The 11,282-nt window shown below is 47.8% G+C and overlaps 1 protein-coding gene across 1 annotated transcript in view; it reads left to right on the forward strand.

Moving 5' to 3' along the window:
• TFCP2L1 (transcription factor CP2 like 1) overlaps positions 1–3,122 on the forward strand; it is a 67,349-nt gene extending 64,227 nt beyond the window's left edge. Inside the window, exons 14-15 of the mRNA XM_017516079.2 lie at positions 73–124; positions 1,025–3,122. Coding sequence (XP_017371568.1) covers positions 73–124; positions 1,025–1,071 — 99 coding nt within the window. The 3' untranslated portion in view covers positions 1,072–3,122. The remainder of the gene's footprint in view (positions 1–72; positions 125–1,024) is intronic.
• Positions 3,123–11,282: the final 8,160 nt, after the last annotated feature.

The raw sequence follows: 11,282 nt of genomic DNA on the forward strand, positions 1-11,282 counted from the left end.
GGCTCAGTCACCGAGGCTTTCCAAATGATGAACTCGTGGTTGAAGGAACATGTTCTCTCTTTTGCCTTTCAGATGGTACAGAATTTCCAAGATGAATCCTGTTTTGTCCTCAGCACAATTAAAGGTGAAGCCCTCCTCCCCTGCCTCTTCCCCCCTTGTTTAATTGAGGTGTGTGGGCTGCATCCCTGGGGCAGTTGTGGAGGCAGGTGGGAGAGTGGGGCCTGACCGCAGGGTGGGCCCTTCCAGCGAGTGCTGACCTGGAAAAAGCCTTTGGGAAAAAGAAAACACAAACTCCCTGTGAAAGCTAGCTTTAAAAATGGCAGAACTAGTGAGATTGGCCCCCAAGGTCACTTCTGAAAGGGAAATCCTGGGCCAGGCAACTTGTTCTCCATGAACTCAAGTGTTGAGTAGAAGCAAGAAGCATTGCGCATTGCCTGGGGTCCTCCAGGAAGACCAAGCCTGGAATACAGCCATGGAGTCTGCAGGCAGCCTGGGTCAGGGATGGGGACGAGGGGCCCACCTGACAGTGTGCCTGTGTTCTGCCAAGGAAGAGCTTGTGGGCCAGGAACATGTATTTACTCATAAAAGGTAGAGAAAGACCTGCTGTGGCCTTCGTAAGGGCTGGGGTGCATGTATAGGGTATATCAGAGCAAAAGCCCTCTGACCAACTCAGACCCTGGACCACGGTGGAGCCATCTCCCACCTTGTTCTGTTTATCTAGCCACCGAGTATCTTTAGGGCCTGGGGGCCATAACATCCCTGAGAACACAGTTGTGCAAATCCTCCTTGGAATACAGGTTTTCATCCTTGGGCCTAGGGCTATGGTGGAAAGACCTATTGTCAAAAAGACACTAAAGATCTCAGGGCATGTGAGATCCCTGCTTCTGCCAGCACACTTTGCTGTATGCAGCCCTATTTTGGTGGTCTTTGCTGATACCCTAACAGCCTGCCTTTTGGGACTCCCCGATACTGTGGCACTGTACCTTTTTTCCTGTGAAATATGCCCTGTGTCTCTCTCTTGCAGCCGAGAGCAATGATGGCTACCACATCATCCTGAAATGTGGACTCTGAGCAGCAGTGGGCCCTCTGCCTGCCTCCAACTCCCAGCCGCGTGGATCCCTGTGGATGTAGAAATTGCCCCACTGGAAGCTGTGGCCTCACCAGGCAAGCTGAGGCCAGGAGGGACCCTGCCCAGTCTGTGAAAGCTACAGAGCACCAACCAGCAGAAGCCTGGGGATACCAAGCACCATGTGCGGAAAGCCAGTGACTCCTTTCTCCCTTCCTCTTGGCCTCCAGATTTTGAATGGTTCCTTGTTCTTTTCTGTTGGTCCAGCCCTAACATTCTAAAAGGGCAAAAAGTAGAAACGTCTGCTCTGAAACCACTCGCCCCTTAGTTGGAAGCGTTTTGGGTGTTTTGGTGCCGCCTCTCTCCGTCCCTTCTGAGCACTCTCCTGCCCCCGGAGAAAGCTCGGCTTCCCCCTGGAAGCTGGTACCCTTACCTCCTCCTCTGGGAGTTGGCTGCATGGCCAGCACTGCTGACTTGATGGGAGCAGTTTGCTCTCCTTCTCCTGCCTTCACGTTTGCTTCCCTTCTCAGTGACCCTGGCGAGCATCCATCTTTCCTGTTCTTGGATGAATTGATGGGAGTGGGGCTATTGTGTGCCTTCTACCTCTTTCTCTTCTACCTTGTTTCTAAGGATCTGCTGCTGCGGAACCCAGAGATGAGCTCCTTTCTCTGCATCAGCGCCTTGGCGCGGTGGATGCTGCAATGTACGTGTGCAGCCTTTCTCTGTTTTGTATTTTTCATTCCCCCCCCTCCGGATCACAGTTCAACAGCCTTTCTCGAAGATGTTAGTTCTCAGGCCCTTTGTGGGGAGGTTGGGTGGGGGACGGTAATAGAAAAGACTTGTATTTCCTAGGCAATCGTGGGTAAGAAGGATTGGGAAGGAGCATTCCGTTGTATCATCCGCTGACCTCAACCGCCACAATACCAGGCCCTGTTGGATGGACATATAGAAAGTTAGAGAAAACCTTGGTGACCCACTGCTAAATTTGCCACAGGGGCATTGTATTTTCTCTGGGCGCCCCTCACTTCAATGTTTCTCTTGGTTTGTTTGTAAGGGGTATGTTTAGGGTGTTTTGCCTGCATCAGAATAGGTGTGTCATCATTCCTATTGGCCTAACTGGGGAAATGTGTGTCAGTAACTATGGTAGACGCAGAAATTCGTCTTTGTCTTGTCTCTGGTTCCTGGGATCCAGTGGTCTCTGCTGGCTAGGGCTTCAGCTCTTTGTTAATTTAGTTTCATGGGGGACGCTATGACCACCTGAATGGGATATCATAGCTTCTGAATGGAGCTTCTGTGGAATGAAGTGCTCGAATGAAGGATTATCAGAATAAAACAAGGTCTACAATGGGTAAACTTGTTTTGTAGATGAGGAAACTGAGGCTCAAAGGGGCAAAGTCACCTGCATGGTAGCACATAGTGATAGGGTAGTGATATAAATGTATCATATAAACCAGGATGTTTCAGAATAAAGGGGCCTTGTTAGTCATTATCTTGGGTAATAGCTGGCATTCCTACAGAGCAGAGTGAAGACAGGCTCCTGATTCCTCCTCCTTTTTTAGAGGGGAAGTGGGGAGCTGTTAACTAACAGCTTTAGGCTGACTTCATTTTTGGACTCAGCCCACCCACACCCGGGTGAATTTAAAAAAAAAAAAACAACTGACAGCTTTATGGAGACGTAATTCACATGTCATGCGGCTTACCCATTTCTAGTGTCCAATTCTGTTGGTTTTAGTAAATTCACAGACCCACAATCAGTTCACAGAATTAGTCAACGTTGGTACATTTTCGTCACCCCCAGTAGAAACCCCGTACCATTTGTCACTCCCCTACTTTCCGACTCCTGCGGCCCAGGGCAGCTGTGAATCTACTTTCTATGTAAGATTGACCTACTCTGGACATTTCATGTGTCTGTGGAGTCATGTGACATGGTCTTTTGTGACTGGCTTCTTCCACTGAAATGTTTTCTAGGGCCATCCAAGTTGAGCATGGATCAGTACTTCATTACTTGGTTTTTATTTTTTTTGCACTTTAGGTTCTGGGGTACATGTGCAGACCATGCAGGATTGTTGCATAGGTATACACATGGCAATGTGGTTTGCTGCCTCCATCCCCTCATCACCTACATCTGGCATTTCTCCCCATGTCATCCCTCCCCAACCTCCCCACTACCCCACTGTCCCTCCTTTGGTCCCCCCCAACAGACCTCAGTGTGTGATGCTCCCCTCCCTGTGTCCATGTGTTCTCATTGTCCAACATCCGCCTATGAGTGAGAACACGTGGTGTTTGATTTTCTGTTCTTCTGTCAGTTTGCTGAGAATGATGGTTTCCAGATTCATCCATGTCCCTACAAAGGACATGAACTTGTCATTTTTTATGGCTGCATAGTATTCATTGTGTATATGTGCCATATTTTCTTTGTCTGGTCTATCATTGATGGGCATTTAGGTTGGTTCCAGGTCTTTGCTATTGTAAACAGTGCCACTATGAACATACGTGTGCATATGTCTTTATAATAGAATGATTTCTAATCCTTTGGGTATATACCCAGTAATGGGATTGCTGGGTCAAATGGAATTTCTATTTCTAGGTCCTTGAGGAATCACCACACTGCCTTTCACAATGGTTGAACTAATTTACACTCCCACCAGTAGTATAAAAGTGTTCCTATTTCTCCACATCCTCTCCAGCATCTGTTGTCTCCAGATTTTTTAATGATCACCATTCTAACTGGTGTGAGATGATATCTCAATGTGGTTTTGATTTGCATTTTTCTAATATTCAGTGATGATGAGTATTTTTTCATATGTTTGTTGGCCTCATATATGTCTTCTTTTGAGAAGCGTCTGTTCATATCCTTCACTCACTTTTGAATGGGTTTGTTTGTTTTTTTCTTGTAAATCTGTTTCAGTTCTTTGTATATTCTGGATATTAGCTCTTTGTCAGATGGGTAGATTGCAAACATTTTTTCCCATTCTGTCAGTTGCTGGTTCACTCTAAATGATTGTTTCTTTTGCTGTACAGAAGTTCTAGAGTTTAATTAGATCCCCTTTGTCTATTTTGGCTTTTGTTGTCAATGCTTTTAGTGTTTTCGTCATGAAGTTCTTGCATATGCCTATGTCCTGAATGGTTTTGCCTAGGCTTTCTTCTAGGGTTTTTATGGTGTTAGGTCTTATGTTTAAGTCTTTAACCCATCTGGAGTTAATTTTAGTGTAAGGTGTCAGGAAGGGGTCCAGTTTCTGCTTTCTGCACACTGCTAGCCAGTTTTCCCAACACCATTTATTAAACAGGGAATCCTTTCCCAATTGCTGGTTTTTGTCAGGTTTGTCAAAGATGGTTATAGATGTGTGGCGTTGCCTCTGAGGCCTCTGTTCTGTTCCACTGGTCTATATCTGTTTTGGTACCAGTACCATGCTGTTTTGATTACTGTAGCCTTGTAGTATACTTTGAAACCAGGTAGTGTGATACCTCTGGCTTTGTTCTTTTTGCTTAGGATTGTCTTGGCTATGCGGGTTCTCTTTTGGTTCCATATGCAGTTTAAGGTGGTTACTTCGTTCCTTTTTGTTGCTGAATAATATTAAATTGTATAGATAGACCACATTGTTCATTGATTCATCCATTGATGGACACTTGTGTGTTTTTACTTTTTGGCAACTCTTAATGATGCTGCTGTGAACATATTTGTACAAGAGTGTGTGTGGACATGTTTTCATTTCTTTTAGGAATACACACAGGAGTGGAATTGCTAGGTCATACAGTAACTCCGGGTTTAACTTTTTGAGGAACTGCTAGATGGTTTTCTACAGCAACTGAACCATTTTACATTCCCACGAGCGAAGTATTCAGGTTTCAACTTCTCAACATCCTTGCCAACACTTGCTATTATCTGTCTTTTTGATTATAGCATCTTAATGAGTGTGAAATGCTATCTTGTTGAGGTTTTGATTTGCATTTCCCTGATGGCTGCTGATGTTGAGCGTCTTTACCTGTGCTTATGTGCTTATGGGCCATGTGTATATCTTTGGAGAAAGGTCTAACCTATTTTTAATTGGGTTTGTTTTTTTTTTTTCCTTCTCATTTTCTGTTTTCCTAACCACCAGACTACCAGGGATGAGGTTTCTTTTTATTATTGAGTTGTGTGAGCTATGTGTATATTCTAGATGCCAGTCTTTTATCAGGTATATGATTGGTAAAATTGTTCTCCCATTCTGTGGATTGTTTTCACTTTCTTGGTAGTGTCCTTCGAAACACAAAACTTTTAAATATTTTTTTTTCTTTTTCCTTTGTCCACCATCTGAATTCCAAAACTTTTTAATTCTGATGTCTAAGATACCTATTTTTTTTCTTTTGTCACTTGTGCTTTTGATGCCATATCTAGAAAATCATTGCCTAATCCAAGGTCAAGAAGATGAACGCCTGTGTTTTCTTCTTCTTCTTCTTCTTTTTTTTTTTTTTGTGGGGACGGAGTTTCGCTCTTGTTACCCAGGCTGGAGTGCAATGGCGCGATCTCGGCTCACCGCAACCTCCGCCTCCTAGGTTCAGGCAATTCTCCTGCCTCAGCCTCCCAAGTAGCTGGGACTACAGGCACGCACCACCATGCCCAGCTAATTTTTTGTATTTTTTTAGTAGAGACGGGGTTTCACCATGTTGACCAGGATGGTCTCGATCCCTTGACCTCGTGATCCACCCACCTCAGCCTCCCAAAGTGCTGGGATTACAGGCTTGAGCCACTGTGCCCGGCCTTGCCTGTGTTTTCTTCTAAGAACTTTTATAGTTTTAGTTCTCACAATGGTCTTTGATCCATTTTGAGTGTATTTTTATATGTGATGTGAAGCAGGGGTCCAGCTTCATTCCCTTGCTTGTGGATATCCAGTTGTCTTACTCACTGCTTTATTGAAAAGAATATCCTTTTTCCACGGAATTGCCCTGGCACCCTAGCTAAAGGCCCCTGGTTCTTATTGGGTCTTGTTTCCTGGGACGGGGTGTTGTCATTGGGAAGCTTACCTTTTTTTTCACTCAGTCCATGTTTGGCTGCACCATTTTTACAGCTGCCTTTCTATTCTGTTCTTGCTGTCTTCCTCTTTACCTGACTCAGTGGTGCCGGGTCATGTCACTCTTTGATGCCCCATATGCTTTCTTGGTGCCTGTTCCAGCTCCACACACTAGTTCTTGGGGGAAGGTCGAGACCGGTGAATTCCTTTTATGAGTCATGAGGAAACTGAGCCATCTAGAAGTGGAATAATGTGCTCAGGGTCACACAGCCCATTAGTGGAAGGACCAAGACTAGACCTTTGGTCTTCTGAGGCCCAGCCCCTCAGGCTATCTGTCATCACTGTAACCAAGTGATGTCACTACCAAGATTAAATGATGGTGGGTTAAATTTTAATTCTCAAAAGCGTAGGAGGCTAATATTTTACTTCTTAATTCCAAAAGAGGATCTAATAAAAGTCTGTTGCCTTGGTGTGCTATTAGTAGAGGCTTCCATTTTTTTGGCTTGCTCCCTGGCATCTTCTCTCCTTACCTTCTCATGGTTATAGTTAAAGCTTATAGCTTATGAAAGAATAGAAAATAACAAATACCAAACAAAAATACACATGGCTATTTGGCACCAAAATGTCTCAGGTGCCTGATTCAGCAGCTCATCCCTTCCACAGGGGTCAGATGAGCTAAAGCTCCAGGTTTTATTTTTCATTTGATTGACATACAAAAAAGCCATAGGCCTTCCCACACCTGTCCAGGGTCTTTCCTGTGAGCTCTGAGTCCAGAGGTCCTAGCCTGTTAAGCAGGACAGCCCTTCCCAGGGCACTTCCACCAGCCTGTGGCTTCTGAACTGCAGCAGTTTTTTGTTTATTTTTTTTCTTTTTTCTTTCTTGGCACACCCAGAAATAATGCTTTACCATGCAGTAGTTTTTAAAAGTGAACCCCAGAGGGAAATAAGACATGTGCTCAGGCCGCCATCTTGAACGGGAAGCCCAAAGCTGAGTTCTTAACTCTTAGGTCATCACGGTTTTTGCTGGGTATCTGTTTGCAAGGTTGAGATAAACCTTTCCTGTTACCAGGTTGTCCCTTCACAATGAAGGGACAGAGGCTGTTGAATGGGGGAATAATAGGATTTGCTGGGAAAGGGGCACGGTGCCTGTGGAAAGGACAGGATGGGGTGGGGAGGTGAAGGCTTTGGCTTGGGGTCCTAAGCAAAGGTCAGGTGTTGCCCTAGTGACGTCTTGGCTAGGCAGCCAGGATCCCCGGACACAGAGCTATTAACCTAGAGAGGGCTTTACCAGCAGCGGATGGGAGCCAGCCAGGGCCACAAGTTTCCAAGTCCAGCTTGCTTCAGGGGCTGAAGATCTGAAAATCATTAACAAGTCAGTGAAATAAATGGAAAAGCCTCTTAGGCTGTTGTCAGCGGATCAGAGGGAGAAAGCCCCTAGGCGCTGAGAGGGGGTGGGAAACACAGGATGCTGGGCTGGGGTGGGGGATTAGATGTTGGCACTGCCTAGGGTTCAGGAGGAGGGACAGGGGACCAAGAGTCGGGGTCCTAGATCCCATACCCTCACTCAGCATGAGTCTCTTTGCCTCTCTGGGTCTCTGTCTCCTCCTTTTACAAATACAGGCCTGGTGATCTCTGCAGACGGCACCGACATGTCATGAAATGAATCTGTGGGGCGCCAGGGCTTTCCCATTTTTCCCTCCATTAACATTGTACAAAAAGCTGGGAATGGTGGCTCACTCCTCTCATCCTAGCATTTTGGGAGGCTGAGGTGGAGAATCGCCTGACGCCACGAGTTCCAGACCAGCCAGGGTGACATAGCGAGACTCCATCTTTTAAAAACAAAAAAATCTTTAAAAATTGCACAACAGGCAGGAGACCTTTCTGTGTGCCCATCCTGGTTGTACACAGTGCCAGCAGTGCTCCTGCAGTGCAAGGTGGCATGCTTCTTGACAAGGGTCAGATTATCTCCATCATGTCTTTGGGAATCAACCCTCGCCTCTAACTGGTCTGACTATTCCTTTGGCAAACTTATGGGGGCCCCCAGATGTTCCTTGCCAGATGGGGACCAGACACAGTGTGGGCATAGTCTGTGTCATCAGTGCACGTGTGCGTGTTTGGTGTGTAACTGGGTTCCTTCCCTTGCTCCTGAATTTGCCTGAGCATAGCCAGAGGCAGCCTCAGCTTGGCAGGGTGTGGAGATGGTTGCTGTTCCCTTGGCATTTGGGGAAAATAGGCTCTCCCTGTAGCCCGATGATTCCCTTTTGATCTTGTGTGACCTCCTGGAGAGTGGATGAAGCTGGTGGCCTTAGCTCTTCTAGAGAGTGTAAGTGGCACTGGGCAAGGCCCCCAAGAGCAGGGCAAGGCCCCTAGAGTGGGTTTCCACACGACTGGCTTCACACAGGCACCTCCCCTCGGGCTGCCTGCTCTGTGTCATGCTACCAGTCCAGGGCTGCAAGTAGGAAATGTGTGTACCCTCTTCTGATTGCCACCTCCTTCCCATTGCCCCTTGGGGACAGGGCTTGAGGGCCAGTGTGGTGCTGGTCAGGCATCCCAGGCCTCCTTCCTGGGACCTGCTCAGGGGCACCCTGAGAGCCCCTGAATCTCCCACTTAGCTTCCAGACCTTTCTGTAACAGCTCCTCCTGGCTTCCCTCCCTTCCCCAATCTCCATGGGTCACAGCTAACAGATCCTAGGGCAGCTGTTGTCCTGGTGGCCCAGGGCTGCACCTGCCATCCCCAGCGCTGCCGGTTTAGGGCCTTCTAGAGACAGTGTCCCTAGGCGGTAGCTGTGAGGCATGGGTGTTCTGCTCTGTGCAGGGCAGCTGATGGGAGGAGGTGAGGAGGGGCGGTCGCTGCCTGGGCCCAGGCTGGCCAGCCCTGCAATTGGGCAGCCAAACCACGTCCCCCAGCAAAGAGCCAGAGTGGTAGCCTGTCCCATGCCCTTCATCCTGAGGAGCCCTGGGGTGGGCAGCAGCGTCAGGGAAAGTTTTCAGGCCTTCATCAGAGAGAAAAATGTCATTAGCTCCATACCCCTCAGCCTGTGTCAGTACTTGTGAGCGTGTGACTTCCCTGGTCAGCTGGCACACGATGGGTCCACCCGGCCCACTGCCTGGTTTTGCCATCCATTTATGATCAGGAATGTTATCTTTGAAACCAATTAAGTGTTTTCTCCCCCATCAAAAAAAATTTCTCCTTATTAGTAGACATGTATTTACCAAAATATATACTCAATTGTTGTCTTTTGGATTTTATCAACTTAAAAATCATAGAAATTTGTTTGTCCTTATGCCAACATAATATTGATTTTGTGTCTTGGCTCTGAAAGCCCAAAATATTTACCATCTAGCCCTTTACAGAAAAAGTCTGCCGACTGCTGAGCCAGACCTCCATCACCTCCATCTCTGCTGGATTAAAGAAAGTCTCAGACAATAAGGGCTTTGTAAAAATAATAAAATGACTCGGTTTGAGCTTGGAAGCAGGGAAAGCAATCAGATGAGCAGTTTCTGCATCAACTCTGCCTGTCGCATGTCTCGTGTCCTGCGTGGCCAGGGAGCCCTCCTGGGAATGTTCTGATGCTCCAGCTGGCTCCTGCAGAGTCCGCCCTGCCACGTGGTGGGAATGTAGAGCCCTTTGCTTCCTTCTTTGCCGCCCGCTTCCTGTTCCTGGAGACCCATCAGGCCTCTGGACTGCATCCCCTAGCCAGGCCCCTAAGGGTTGATATGTGGGGAAGGCCTTTGAGCAGTGGGGGGTGGCGGTGGCCCCTGACCAGATCACACTCCTGTCCTGGGAGGGGCAGCCTGATCTCACTTCCACCTAGTGCCTTGGGGACTGAGGACCTCTTGGCTTCTCTGGAGCCTGCAAACCTTCCCCCATGTGTCCAGCTGATCTTCCTACTACAAAGGGGACCACTCAAACAGTGGCCTCAGCTTGGTGGTTTTGCAGGGCAGCCCCGTAGGCCTGAGATTTCTGCGTCTGGAGGATGAATAGCCTCAAATGGAAGGAGTCCCATGGTATGGGTCCGAGGTCCAGCTGTGGCCATCCAGCCCTCTGTAGCTTGCCCAGCCTCTGCATCCGTGATGTCTTCACTCCAGGGGCAGTCAGCAGCCACTGGAATCCCTTTCTCTGTAGTAACAGCAGCGGTAGCAGCTGGGGCTGACCGGCCTCTGCTAGTGGCCAGGCTTTGTGTTCTGCACATTTGCTCAGCTTCTCACTTGATCTTCCCTAAAGCGATAGGGAGGCCCTGATAGCCCAGTTTTCCAGGTGAGGAAGTCTATAGGGAGGTTAGATGGGGCCCAGGGCCCCACAGCTACTGATGCCCTGAGCCAGGCTGAGCTTCCTGAAGTTCAGCCCGGATCCCACATGCAGACCTCATGCTCTCAGATATGTGGGATGAGTCCCTTTGTCACAGCGCCGGCTCTGTCCTGAGGCCTCATTGCTTGTCTAGTGTGTTCTGCTGCGAAAAGCTTTGTGGGAGTTACTTGGTTAACCACAGAAGAGAAAGGGCGTATTTGGGGTGCCTCCCCGAAGCCCCCCTGTGCTGGGTGGAAGCCTGGTTACTGTCTTTTCTAATGTTTGTGTATTTAAAGTGATTTCTTTCTAAAGATGTAACCTCCGCACCCTTCTCCTGATTGGGTGACTCTTTTCTAAAGGTGGTGGGAGTATCTGTCGGGGTGGTGTGGCCCTTGGATGGGCCAGGTGGGTGTGAGGGGTCCTGGGGAGGCGGGCGTCCAGCTCAGAGTTGTCCTACTGCCATGTTTTTGTACCTGAAATAAAGCATATTTTGCACTTGTTACTGTACCATTGTGCAGACGAGCAGTCTGTTTGTGGGATCTGCGCTTGGGTCAGAACGCAAATAAAACTCACATTTGTAAGAAACCTCTGTGGCCCAGGCCTTGACTTGTTTTGCTGTTTTGTTTGTGAGAGTCTGGTAAAATATACAAAACATAAAATTTGACCGTCTTAGCTATTTCAGTTGTGCAGGTCAGTGGTATTAAATACACTCACATTGTTGTGCTGCCGTCACCACCATCCATCTTCAGAATGCTTAATTTTTTGTTGAGACAGGGTCTTGCTCTGTCACCCAGGCTGGAGTACAGTGGCATGGTCACCGCTCACTGCAGCCTCGATCTTCCCAGGCTCAGGTGATCCTCCTACCTCAGCCTCCCAAGTAGCTGGGACTACAGACACATGCCACCATGCCCAGCTAATTTTTTTTTTTTTTTTTTTTTTTT

The sequence above is a fragment of the Cebus imitator genome, unplaced genomic scaffold (genome assembly GCF_001604975.1).
Source record: "Cebus imitator isolate Cc_AM_T3 unplaced genomic scaffold, Cebus_imitator-1.0 Scaffold572, whole genome shotgun sequence".
NCBI classification, from domain to species: domain Eukaryota; kingdom Metazoa; phylum Chordata; class Mammalia; order Primates; family Cebidae; genus Cebus; species Cebus imitator.